At 41.4% G+C, this 14,595-nt stretch overlaps 1 protein-coding gene across 4 annotated transcripts in view; it reads right to left on the bottom strand.

Annotated features, from left to right (window-relative positions):
• Positions 1-2,747: 2,747 nt before the first annotated feature.
• LOC143786052 (lipopolysaccharide-induced tumor necrosis factor-alpha factor homolog) overlaps positions 2,748-14,595 on the bottom strand; it is an 83,798-nt gene continuing 71,950 nt past the window's right edge. For all 4 annotated transcript variants that reach the window (XM_077275230.1, XM_077275227.1, XM_077275229.1 and 1 more), the window contains 2 exons: positions 5,746-5,908; positions 2,748-3,436 (listed from right to left, as the gene is read on the bottom strand). In XM_077275230.1, coding sequence (XP_077131345.1) covers positions 3,328-3,436; positions 5,746-5,908 — 272 coding nt within the window. In that variant the 3' untranslated portion in view covers positions 2,748-3,327. The remainder of the gene's footprint in view (positions 3,437-5,745; positions 5,909-14,595) is intronic.

Raw genomic sequence — 14,595 nt, 5'->3', positions numbered from 1 at the left:
CAAAGTCAGGGGTGTAGGGGAGCTGTTGATCCATGCCATTATTTTATATCAGGGATTGTCTGACGTATGCCAGTAAAGTCATAATGCTGGTATGAAGTATTACTTACTTATTGGTGAAGGTCAGACTGCTGAGTCACATATTAATTCTTCCCCAATCAAAACACATGCATAAAAGCAACCAGCAAAGCAAAGGCAAGAACCTTATCAGCAGTTGGACAGATGCAAAAACAATCTACGGTAAAATAAAGAGGGAAACAAATCCACAGTCAGAGATCACTGTATCGAGCCGAGCCATGACATCAGTGTGGTGGGTACAGTACAGTCACCCAATCATTGACGGGGAGTGCTGGGTTTCCTACAGGTGTCTCCTGTTCAGAATGATTCCCAGCCTATCTAGCTGGCTGTCTTCCTCTTATCTCTGCCAATTGTAGCTCTGCTCAAGTGGTGTGTGTGATTGCTGTGTTCTTTGATCTTTGGTGACCAATCTTGGATTTGCCTTTGACCACCAACATTTGCCTATCCCCTTTGTCTTGATGCACTACCTTCTTGGAATTCTGACCCTGGACTGTAGCTTGACTCCATCTTTGCTTCTATCCTCTGTTTAGGATGTACCTTCTTGGCTTTTGACTTTGAAGTCCTTGACTTCTCCACCTCACAGCATGTCCGCGAGTAGTGATTAGCGTCACACACAGTATATCGTTCAACAACACACAAATACAGTGTTACATCACAGGGCAAATCTCTTCAGGGGTGCCTGTTATCTTCCAATACTCAACAGTACCACAAGTTACCAGAACAGATGACTTAACACACGGCCCCTCAAAAAATATATAAACTTTATCTGAATCATAAGTATTCCTCACTTTATGTCTGCAGGGCTCTTTTTTTCTTTCTTTGGTTTTTTATAAAGTCCTCTATTCTTGTCTTGTAGCTAAATTTCACGTTGTATGGTATAAAATATGAAAATTGGACTAAACTTTTTGTTCCTAACAATTCAGCGGAGAAGAGTAGTGATGAGTTGTTCGTGAACGAACTAAGGCAAATAGCCATCTCTCTGCTGTGAACGACGGGAGCTGGCACTACAGTGAGAGCCACCAAATTCTCTTAATGGCTCTCACTGGGCATAAAATTACCGTGTTCCAAGGATAAAAACCATTCCATCCAAACCAACCCTCATCTTCTCATCAATTTAATTTGCTAAGGCTATGTGCACACGTTGCGGATTTGGCTGCGGATCTTTGTGCGGATTCCGCAGCGGTTTACACCTGCTCCTCTACGGGAATCCGCAGGTGTAAAACCGCAGGTAGAATCCGCACAAAAACCGCAGGAAATCCGCAGGTAAAACACAACATGTGCACATAGCTTTACAGATTTGGTCATGTTAGCTTCATCTTAAATATGTGTTCATGTGGGATCCATTTAGGGAGCAGGTCCAAGTGAGCCAGATCACCAAAAAGAGCTGGACGGCGCATCACTAGAGCGGAGCTCAGAGGAAGGAAAGAAAGAGTTATGGACGCTCCCATCAGAGCCAACTTTCTTGTAGATTCTCATTTAGAGAGGTGGTCTCATAAAAATAAGCAACTTTACATTTCACCTCTTTCTTCTCAAGAATGAAGGGACTTTTATCTCAATTGTGTACTGTTTTTTGTGTATTGACCACCTTGCAGTTTTAGAGTGGTCTGCAACCCAGACAAGGAGTGTGTGGCACTTGAAGGGCATACTTTATAGACTAATGAACCACTTCCTATTTATAGTCTGGCCCTATGGTCCGTCCACTCTCTGCAAGACAGCATAGGGGGTGGCAGCACCATTTGTCTCCCTTTCGAGCACGTAGGCACTCATCTCTCTGCACAAGCAGGTCCCCTGATGATTGGCTTGGAGGAAACGCGTCGGGACTGACTACAGGGAGAGTGCAGGGCATGATATTGCAGGGGTAGCTGTGGACTGCCCTTGTAAGGGCGGGAGCTCTGGGGTTAGTGTATTTGTAGCCCCATAGGGAATGACAGGGTATTGTCGTCCCTACTTATCAAGATCCGGATCACTCCTTGACCAGAGGCTTTCCGGTGCTCCTGCCCTTTTCATCTTGAAACCGGTGAGATTGTTCCTTTACCGTTCTACCGTGTTAATCACTAGCAATACCTTTGCTGCATTCTTTTAACTAATAGTGATAATTTTCTTGCATGTAACCATCTGTATGGAGTATGGCCCTGCCACCCAAGTGTTAATGATTCTTGGTAGTTGTGGCTTCAAAACCATACTTTGGTCAGCGTTCACTCCGCAAAGACTAATGCAGGCGGAGTTGCTTGGAATCCTAATTGGGGTTTTTGGTTAGGTCTCATGGTAGGACCCTACCCCATTTTTTATATAACACTTTGGGTGACATATTTTCACTTTTTATCTATTTAATACGAGTAAAAGTTACGTTTTAGTCCATTTCTGCTGTTTTTCTCATACTTTATAGCTTACAGCCTGCTCGTGTTATTCTGAACTTTGGCTGGATCTGATCAGTCTTAGTGACCCTACATTTTTCCCATGCTGCACAGGCAAAGCTGCTTCTGTCATCACCATGGGAGAGCGCTCAGTTTGAACGAGTGGCACAACCACGCTGTATATCTTTAGGTGCGCACCATCTCTGGCAGGCAGGGAGCTCAGAGGGAGGAGAGTGATGTGCTTCTGAAGAATGAAGCTGAGACTAACCCTTTTTCTCAGATTGCAGCCTGTACAAGACACGGGCAGTAGAAGTCAAATGATGCATGATTTTTTTTAATGAAATCCAATTGCAAAAATAATTTTCAGCCAACAATAAATGCAAATAAATAAAGACAACTTTAATCAGAAGGTATCTATATTGTTTAATTATACTCCTTTAATTACTTCATAATTAATATAAGTATTTGCAGAATTCTCTTCAACAATATTTTGGCACGGTTTAGCCAGTGATTTAAATATCCCAAAGAACATATAAAGAAATCTAAACAAAGACAGTTTACAAAGCATTTGATTAGTAAAACCGATCACATATTCTTAAGTGCTCATACAAAGTGATTATTTTTATCATGATTCCATCTCTCCTGAAACTGCAGAAAATGGAAAATGAGGAGAACTTCCAGAAGAATTGTCAAATCATAGAACCATAGAATGTTAGAGTTGGAAGGGATCCCCAGGGTCATCGTGTCTAACCCTCTGCTCAATGCAGGTCACAGGAACATGACCATAATAAAATTGACCCATCTCTACCGAAAACTGGCCTTGTGACTTGTATTTTTGCCAAAATCGACATATATCCCCAGCTTTATATTCTTGTACAAATAGTAATTCTTCATTTCTTCAAATCCTTTTGTATTTTGATATATGATGATTGCAGCTGGGACAGTAATGGTCCACATCCTTACAGCCGTCCACAAAGAAAGGAATCAGGCAACATCCTAACCAGCAACTGAAGAAGACAACAGAATAAGATAATACATGAATCCATCATACACTGAGAACAGGTGATACAGATCCTGGGTGAGGGTTCATTCCTCTCATGGTTTGAACATGATACTTATTGTTGATCAGACACACAGTGATATTGTTATAGGGTGTTTCTACTTCACTGAAGCACAGGAAAAAAATTCCAAGTGTGATGGATTGGTGAAAAAAATTAAATTCTGCAATTGTTTTTTGAGTTTTGTTTCTATGGCATTTATTATGTTGTAAAAATGCTCTGAAAACATGATTGTCAATGGCATTACAATTACGGAGATACCAAACATGCATAATTTTTTTTTCTATCTAAATGATGAAAAACAAATCAGATTATTCTAAAAAAAATGTTTTTGCTTTGTGTCTTCACTTTCCAAGCCCCATGATATTTTTATTTTTCTATTGATGGGTCTAAAGTGAGGGCTTGTTTTCATTACTTATTATTAAATTTTTGAGGTGACCAAAAAAATTTAATTTTGGAATTTTGTTATTTTTTTTTCTTTATGGTGTTTACTGATCGGGTTAATTAATGCCATATTTTAATAGTTTGGACTTTGACAAATGCAATGATATTGTATCATTTCAAGAAACAAGCTGCCGTGGAGCTCTTGTCAGTGGAGAAATAAAAAAAGTTCTAGCTCTCAGTATACAGTGATGCAAAAACAATAGTTTTTTTCAATAAAATAGTTTTCATTGTGTAAAAGGAGAAGTCGCACAACATATTTTGGGGTTCATTTTTTACTGTTACCCTTGAGAAAAGGAATCATCTGGGGCTAAAGCAACATTTTTGTGGGAAAAATGTATTTTTTCATTTTCATTGCTCAACACTGGAAAATTCTATGAAGCTACTGTGGGTTTAAGGTGCTCACAGAATCACTAGATAAGTTCCTTGAGGGGTGTAGTAATATGGGGTTACTTGTGGGAGGATTCCACTGTTTAGGCACATCAGGGAATCTGCAAACCTGACATGGCATCTGCTATCTATTCCAATTTTGCACTCCAAAAGTCAAATGATGCTCTTTTCCTTCCAAGCCCTGTTGTGCACCAAAACAGTAGTTTTCCACCACATTTGGGGGTATAGGTGTACTACACAAATTACACAACAAATTGTATGGTCCATTTTCTCCTGTTGCCCATGTGAAAATGAATAATATGGGCCTGAAGCAACATTTTTGCAGGAAAAATACATTATTTTCATTTTAATGGCTCAATGTTATAAAATTTACATCAGTGGCTCTGCTGTGTGCCCAAACAGTAGTTTTCCACCACAAGTGGGAATATCAGTGTACTCAGGAGAAATTGTGCAAAAAATTGTATGGTCCATTTTCTCCAGTTACCCTTTTGAAAATGAATAATTTGGGGCTAAACCAACATTTTTGTGGAAATAATATGATTTTTTATTTTCACGGGTCAACGATACAAAATTCTGTGAAACGCCTGCAGGTTCAAGGTGCTCACCACACATTTAGATAAGTTTCTTAAAAGGCGTAGTTTCCAAAATTGGTTTGCTTGTGGGCGGTTTCCACTGTTTAGGCACATCAGGGGCTCTGCAAACGTGGCATGGCATCCGCTATTCATTCTAGCCAATTTTGCACTCCAAAAGACAAAGGGTTCTCATTCCTTTCCTGATCCTTGACATGTACCTAAACAATAGTTTTCCACCACATATGGGTTTTGTAAAATTTGTTGGAAAAATTAGAAATTGCTTCTAAACTTTTAACCCTTCTAACTTCCTAGCAAAAAAAAAATATGTTTAAAAAATGATGCTGATGTGAAGTAGACATGTGGGATATGATATTTATTATCTATTTTGTGTGGTATAACTATCAAGTTTAAGGGCGTCAAAATTCAAAGTTTGAAAATTGCAAAATTTTCACTTTTTTTGTCAAATTTTTTATATTTTCATAAATGCAAATCATATTGACCTACATTTACCACTAATATAAAGTACAACATGTCACGAAAAAAACAATCTCAGAATCACTGGGATATGTCAAATGTTATCACCTACAATTGTCAGAACTTAAGTCTCATATTGTCCTATGGCCACTAGACCGTGGACAGGAGGAATTTAATTGTGTGGCTAGTTACACATGTGACTTTCCTCTGTATTAAAGTTTGTGATTGACAAAAAAATATATAAGCTATCATCTGGTACTTTCAGTATCAGAGACTACAATAAAATGGCCGAGCGCATGGACAACTAACTGCCTTATTCAACTTCTCCTGCTTGCAGTCTTCCAGGATTATTTATTGTTGTCCTTTTATTTTAGTACTTACCCAAGTAAAATTAGACTGCCAGCGACAAGCCATGTCAAGAGTCCTGATTTATGTTCTGTACGTGTCACTATGCTCTGATGACACACAGGACAGGTGCATCTTACTGGCGTATCAGCAAATGATGTTCCGATGATCACAATTGAAGCGACAGGAGCTGTAACTACTGTGAAAGAAAGGATAAAAAAATATAAAGATGAAATAACTTTGTACATAGAAAGGATAATTGCAGGAACACAAAGCTGGCTCCAGCCACCATTGCATTATATTAGTAAGATAAGGAAACAACTCTAGGAAAAGTTTCTTCAGTGGTCATAAGGAAGAGCAGACAAGAACACCCCAAAGTGTGTGGACCTAAGTAAGAGAACAATGCAGCAAAATCCACTAGAAACCAAAGTGGTACAGATGAAAAACATCCTGTAATTGATGAATCAACCATACAAGACATTTCAAGGCTCCTTAATCAACTAAAAGAGAAGGGTGTATATTCCCTAAGCTAGTGGGCTTTAAATATTCACAAAAAAGGAGCCAGTACAGCCCAATAAAAAATGCATCAGCATCAAAACTGTGAAACACAATAAATTACACTGAAAAAAAAGATAAAGGCACTTAACAGTTATCTTGATCTCGGAAAGGAGCACCTACTATTGTTATGGTCATAAAATGTCATAGGGCTGTGCGCATGCACTATGGAGAATATGTGCATGCACTTGGGAGAATATGCATGCTCATATCAAGCAGCCAGGGAATCAGAACCTTATCTTTATTCGTTAGCTAGCAAATATAATAGGGAGTGCATGCACCCATCAATGATAGAATGAATGATAGAATGATAAGAATGCCTAATTAGCAAAAGTCGTCATTGCGATTTGCATATCAGGCAGAGCTACCAGCGGATGTAGACACACAACAAGCGTCCCTGCCTAGGATCAGATCTATATATTCCAGAATTAAATAAACCACTGTCTGAGTGATTTCTACAACTATCAGAGCGATATGGAAAACTATGCCCCAAAGGACAAGGAGCAATTGTCTGAAGTGCATACTGGGTATCAGTATCATAGTCTAAAATGCCAATGAAGACTTGATCTTCTCAACCCTTGAAGAGAAATAAAAGATTGTCTGAGCCGAGTGCTCATGTGCATCAGGGAGTCTGGAGAGACAGCTGTCGGCTAGAAGAACATTAAGCTGACAGTTACTTCTTGTACAGGTAGCTTAACATATTTAAAGAAACACTCCCATTAAAATTATTTGTATCCTTTTAATATTTTACAGTAATCATATTATAAATCCCTGTGTACTTACATGTTATGATCCTTAGTGGTTGAGGATCACAAATTACTCCAGCAAGGTGACTAAACATAGGACAAGCTCTAGGGAGGTGGAAAACTGGACTGACCGCAAAACTGAACCTATCCAACCACACTAGAGGCAGCCGGTGAACGTGTCTAAAATCCTAGACGTCTCGAGCCAGCCTGAGGAACTAACTACCCCTAGAGAGAAAGAAAGACCTCTCTTGCCTCCAGAGAAATAATCCCCAAAAGATATAGAAGCCCCCAACAGATAATAACGGTGAGGTAAGAGGAAGGCACATACACAGGGGTGAAAGCAGTTTCAGCAAAAGAGGCCCACTAATTCTAGATAGCAGAAAATAGAAAAGGGGTCTATGCGGTCAGTAAAAAACCCTTACAAAATATCCACACTGAGATTTCAAGAACCCCCACACCAACTAACGGTGTGAGGGGAGAAACTCAGTCCCCTAGAGCAACCAGCAAGTAAGAAATCACATTTTAACAAGCTGGACAAAAAAACATGATGAACGCTGATAATCAGAAACTGAACAAACAAAAACTTAGCTTGTCTAGGAGAGACTGGGAGCAAGGTAGTCACCAGGAATCTGAAGAGCACTGAATACATTGATAGCAGGCAAGGAACTGAGTATCCAGGTGAGCTAAATAGGAAACCAACCAAGGATAACGAACCAGGTGATGAAGCCAACCTGCAGAAAGACAACACTACACAGTACCGCTTGTGACCACTAGAGGGAGCCCAAAAATAGAATTCACAACAGTACCCCCCCCTTGAGGAGGGGTCACCGAACCCCCATCAAGACCCCCAGGGCGATCAGGACGAGCTGCGTGGAAGGCACGAACCAAATCGGCCGCATGAACATCAGAGGCGACAACCCAGGAATTATCCTCCTGACCATAGCCCTTCCACTTAACCAGATACTGAAGTCTCCGTCTAGAGATACGAGAATCCAAAATCTTCTCCACCACGTACTCCAATTCGCCCTCGACTAGCACCGGAGCAGGAGGCTCAACAGAAGGAACCACAGGTACCACATACCTCCGCAACAAAGACCTATGGAACACATTATGGATGGCAAACGATGCCGGGAGATCCAAACGAAAAGACACCGGGTTAAGGATTTCCAAGATCTCATAAGGACCGATGAAGCGAGGCTTAAACTTAGGAGATGAAACCTTCATAGGAACATACCGAGAAGACAGCCACACCAAATCCCCAACACGAAGTCGGGGACCCACACCGCGGCGGCGGTTGGCAAAGCGCTGAGCCCTCTCCTGTGACAATTCCAGATTGTCCACCACATGGCTCCAAATCTGCTGCAACCTATCCACCACAGAATCCACCCCAGGACAGTCAGAAGACTCAACCTGACCCGAGGAAAAACGAGGATGGAAACCAGAATTGCAGAAAAAAGGCGAAACCAAGGTAGCAGAACTAGCCCGATTATTAAGGGCAAACTCGGCCAATGGCAAAAAAGTCACCCAATCATCCTGATCAGCAGAAACAAAACATCTCAAATAACTCTCCAACGTCTGATTAGTTCGCTCGGTTTGGCCATTAGTCTGAGGATGGAAGGCCGACGAAAAAGACAAATCAATGCCCATCTTAGCACAAAAAGTTCGCCAAAACCTGGACACAAACTGGGATCCTCTATCAGACACAATATTTTCAGGAATGCCGTGCAAGCGAACCACATTCTGAAAAAATAGAGGAACCAAATCGGAGGAGGAAGGCAGCTTAGGCAAGGGCACCAAATGGATCATCTTGGAAAAACGATCACACACCACCCAGATGACAGACATTTTCTGAGATACTGGCAGATCCGAAATAAAATCCATGGAAATGTGAGTCCAAGGCCTTTTCGGGATAGGCAAAGGCAAAAGCAAACCGCTGGCACAAGAACAGCAAGGCTTAGCCCGAGCACAAATCCCACAAGACTGCACAAAGGAACGCACATCCCGTGACAAGGAAGGCCACCAGAAGGACCTAGCCACCAAATCTCTGGTACCAAAAATCCCAGGATGACCCGCCAACACCGAAGAATGAACCTCGGAAATAACTCTGCTGGTCCATCTATCCGGGACAAACAGTCTCTCTGGTGGACAACGGTCAGGTCTATCCGCCTGAAATTTCTGCAGCACTCGTCACAAATCTGGAGAAATGGCAGATAAAATCACTCCCTCTCTGAGAATACCAGCCGGCTCAGAAACTCCCGGAGAGTCAGGCACAAAACTCCTAGAAAGTGCATCAGCTTTCACGTTCTTCGAACCAGGCAGGTATGAGACCACGAAGTTGAAACGGGAGAAAAACAACGACCAACGAGCCTGTCTAGGATTCAGGCGCTTGGCAGACTTGAGGTAAATCAGATTTTTGTGATCAGTCAGGACCACCACACGATGTTTAGCTCCTTCGAGCCAATGTCGCCACTCCTCAAATGCCCACTTCATAGCCAACAACTCCCGATTACCAACATCATAATTTCGCTCGGCAGGCGAAAACTTTCTTGAAAACAAAGCACACGGCTTCATCACAGAGCCCTCAGAGCTTCTCTGTGACAAAACAGCCCCTGCTCCAATCTCGGGAGCATCAACCTCGACCTGGAAGGGGAGAGAGACATCTGGCTGACATAAGACTGGAGCTGAAGAAAACCGGTGCTTAAGCTCCCGAAAGGCCTCCACGGCCGCAGGAGACCAATTAGTCACATCAGAGCCCTTCTTGGTCAAATCCGTCAAAGGTTTAACCACACCAGAAAAATTATCGATGAAACGACGGTAAAAATTAGCAAAACCCAAGAACTTCTGAAGACTCTTAACAGACGTGGGCTGAGTCCAGTCATGAATAGCCTGGACCTTGACTGGGTCCATCTCCACAGTAGAAGGAGAAAAAATAAAACCCAAAAAGGAGACCTTCTGTACTCCGAAGAGGCATTTTGAGCCCTTCACAAATAAAGCATTAGCATGCAGGACCTGAAACACCATCCTGACCTGCTTCACATGGGACTCCCAATCATCAGAAAAAACCAAAATGTCATCCAGATAAACAATTATAAATTTATCCAGATATTCTCGGAAAATGTCATGCATGAAGGACTGAAACACAGAAGGAGCATTAGAGAGTCCAAAAGGCATCACCAAGTACTCAAAATGGCCTTCAGGCGTATTAAATGCTGTTTTCCATTCATCTCCCTGCTTAATGCGCACAAGATTATACGCACCACGGAGATCTATCTTGGTGAACCAACTGGCACCCTTAATCCGAGCAAACAAATCAGACAACAGTGGCAAAGGATACTGAAATTTGACTGTGATTTTATTCAGAAGGCGATAATCTATACACGGTCTCAAAGAACCGTCCTTCTTGGCCACAAAAAAGAATCCTGCACCAAGAGGGGAAGAGGATGGGCGAATATGTCCCTTCTCCAAAGACTCCTTTATATAACTCTGCATCGCGGCATGCTCTGGTATAGACAAATTAAAAAGTCGTCCCTTAGGGAATTTACTACCAGGAATTAAATTTATAGCACAGTCACAATCCCTATGAGGGGGCAGGACACTGGACCTGGGCTCATCAAATACATCTTGGTAGTCAGACAAAAACTCAGGGACCACAGAAGGAGTGGAAGAAGCAATAGACACCAATGGAGTATCGCCATGAATTCCCTGACAACCCCAACTAGACACAGACATAGCTTTCCAATCTAAAACTGGATTATGAGCCTGCAGCCATGGCAGACCCAAAACGACAACATCATGTAAATTATGCAGAACAAGAAAGCGAATCACCTCCTGATGAACGGGAGTCATGCACATGGTCATTTGCGTCCAATACTGAGGTTTAGTCTCAGCCAATGGCGTAGCATCAATTCCCCTCAGAGGAATAGGAAATTCCAAAGGCTCCAGGACAAAACCACAGAACCTGGCAAATGACAAATCCATCAGATTCAAGGCAGCACCCGAATCCACAAAGGCCATAACCGAGTAGGACGACAAAGAACAAATCAAAGTAACAGACAAAATAAATTTAGGCTGTATAGTACCAATGGTGACAGGTTTAGCAACCTTTTTTAAGCGTTTAGAGCATGCTGAGATAACATGAGCAGAATCACCACAGTAAAAGCACAACCCATTTTGACGTCTATGACTTTGTCGCTCAATTCTGGTCAGAGTTCGATCACATTGCATAGACTCAGGTCCCTGTTCAGAAAATACCGCCAAAGGATGAGCAGATTTGCGCTCCCGCAAACGCCGATCAACCTGAATGGCTAAAGCCATAGAATCACTCAGACTTGTAGGGGTGGGGAACCCCACCATAACATCCTTAATGGCTTCAGAAAGACCTTCTCTGAAATTTGCAGCCAGGGCACACTCATTCCATTGAGTAAGCACTGACCATTTCCGAAATTTTTGACAATACACCTCTGCTTCATCCTGCCCTTGAGAGAGGGCCAGCAACGCTTTTTCTGCCTGATTCTCAAGATTAGGCTCCTCATAAAGCAATCCAAGAGCCAGAAAAAACGCATCCACATTAAGCAATGCAGGATCTCCTGACGCCAGAGAGAAAGCCCAATCCTGCGGGTCGCCACGCAACAAGGAGATAACAATTTTTACTTGCTGAGCGGAATCACCAGAGGAACGAGGTCTCAGAGATAGAAATAACTTACAATTATTCTTAAAATTCTGAAACCTAGATCTATCTCCAGAAAACAACTCAGGAATGGGTATCTTTGGTTCTGACATAGGGCTATGAATAACAAAATCCTGAATACTTTGCACCCGTGCAGCAAGATGATCCACACTAGAAGTCAGAGTCTGAACATCCATGTCTGCAGCTGAGCTCAAAACCACTCAGAGTTCAAGGGGATGAAAGAAGCTAGACAGACTGCAGCACAAAAAAAAAAAAAATGTACTCAGGTCTTCTTTTAATCCCACTTCTGCGATGCATAAAACACTTTTTGGCCTGCTATACTGTTATGATCCTTAGTGGTTGAGGATCACAAATTACTCCAGCAAGGTGACTAAACATAGGACAAGCTCTAGGGAGGTGGAAAACTGGACTGACCGCAAAACTGAACCTATCCAACCACACTAGAGGCAGCCGGTGAACGTGTCTAAAATCCTAGACGTCTCGAGCCAGCCTGAGGAACTAACTACCCCTAGAGAGAAAGAAAGACCTCTCTTGCCTCCAGAGAAATAATCCCCAAAAGATATAGAAGCCCCCAACAGATAATAACGGTGAGGTAAGAGGAAGGCACATACACAGGGGTGAAAGCAGTTTCAGCAAAAGAGGCCCACTAATTCTAGATAGCAGAAAATAGAAAAGGGGTCTATGCGGTCAGTAAAAAACCCTTACAAAATATCCACACTGAGATTTCAAGAACCCCCACACCAACTAACGGTGTGAGGGGAGAAACTCAGTCCCCTAGAGCAACCAGCAAGTAAGAAATCACATTTTAACAAGCTGGACAAAAAAACATGATGAACGCTGATAATCAGAAACTGAACAAACAAAAACTTAGCTTGTCTAGGAGAGACTGGGAGCAAGGTAGTCACCAGGAATCTGAAGAGCACTGAATACATTGATAGCAGGCAAGGAACTGAGTATCCAGGTGAGCTAAATAGGAAACCAACCAAGGATAACGAACCAGGTGATGAAGCCAACCTGCAGAAAGACAACACTACACAGTACCGCTTGTGACCACTAGAGGGAGCCCAAAAATAGAGTTCACAACACTTACAATTGCTCATTTTGCCTTTTTACCCAGCTAATTCTTCTCTTTCCCATTCGGTCTATGACATCACCTGATTAAAAACTGACTAGCTGAATCCTTCTAAGCTCTATGTAGAAAACAGGAAGTCTCCTTTCCCTGCATGAGTCATCATTGCAAACATCCATAGCAGGGGGAGGAGTAGAGCAACTGGGTCAGGAGTAGAAAAGGGGGATGACTCATGCAGGGAAAAGACACTTCCTGTTTCTACATAGAGCAGAGAAAAGAGAAGAATTAACTGGGTAGAAGGGCAAAATGAGCAATTGTAAGTACACAGTGCCATATAATATGGTGATTCCAATATATTAAGAGGATAGCAATTTTGATGGGAGGGATTCTTTAAGGTCTTATTCAGACATCCATGAATCACGCACATGCGCTATGTGTTTCCCGAACACAACACATGCGCTGTTCACATATTTATGGGTTGTTTTGCAGGCCAAATGGTCCACAAAAAATCACAGAGACATGTCAGCTTTTGATCCAAGTCACAGTTTAATATTACACATAAAAGTCTGAATACTGGATAAATATTTAAAGTTTTGAAAATTCTGTATCCATTTTTTCATCATCTGCACGATCATGTCTATCCATCCTGTGATTTTCATAATACCACGAGTGTTTAAATTTTAATGTTAAGGAGTGTAATCTATTAGATCCAAGTAATGATTTATTGCTTGTTTTGAATGGGACTTTCTGGAACCCATTGATTCAATATCTGATATCTTAAAAGAGTTTATCAAGTTCAGCGAGCAAATTAGCCACAAGGGAAAAATGTTCCAAAATAAAAAAAAGAATGTTCACTATGTGCACAATTATTGGGCAATTTGTATTTTTGATTGTTAATTTTATTATTGAACAACTCCAATGCTGTCAGTCAATCCAAAAGGTTAATACCTGAAATCTTGAATATTTAGGAAAGTAAAAGTGAGGTTTAGTCTTTTTTAGGAGAATATCTATGTGTGGAGAATTATCGGGCTACTATTAGTGTGCAGATTTTTTATGGAACTAAATTAAAAATGTAAATTTACCCATCTCAGTTGTTTATTTTCATCTGTTAAAGGGAGAATAATAATTAAACAACTCAAAATGTACTAAATACATTTCTGACATTTAAAAAAAAAAACTATCAGTGACCAATATAGCCACCCTTTTAATCAATAACAGTCATGCAATAAGCCTTCCACCCATGGAGTCTACCGGTTTCATAATCTATTGATGATCAACTTTTTGAGCGGCACCAACCACAGCCTCCCAGACACTGGTCAGAAAGGTGACAGTTTTCCTTCAACCTAAATCTCTTGTTTAAGTAGGGCCCACAAGTACTCAATGTTATTGTTCTTTTATCTTTAAGGTCTTTACTGGCAGCCGAGCAGTGGAGACTTCGATGCTTCAATGGAGCATTTCCTTTTTAATAATCATGGTTTTCTTAAAAGATACAGAGTTTTTCTTGTACCACTACTTGAAGAAAGTGTCTTCTAAAAACTAGCAGTAGGTTTGGGAGTATATTTTGAGTCCATCTTCAACACAAAAAAGTCAAACTAGCTCATCTTTAATAATGCCAGCCCATAGCAGTAACCGACTTCCACCCTGTTGGCGTATAAGTCGAAGTTGAGGTCTGTGTCCGTTACTGATCCAGCCACAGGCCCATCCATCTGGTCCGTCAAGAGACACTCTCATTTCAACATTCAGTAAAATCTTTAAAAAATCTGTCTTCAGATATTTCTTGGCCTAGTCTTGATGGTTCAACTTCGGTGTTTTGTTCAGTGGTGGTTGGT

The sequence above is a fragment of the Ranitomeya variabilis genome, chromosome 7 (assembly GCF_051348905.1).
Source record: "Ranitomeya variabilis isolate aRanVar5 chromosome 7, aRanVar5.hap1, whole genome shotgun sequence".
Lineage (NCBI taxonomy): Eukaryota > Metazoa > Chordata > Amphibia > Anura > Dendrobatidae > Ranitomeya > Ranitomeya variabilis.
This window is presented reverse-complemented; position numbering and strand designations above follow the sequence as displayed.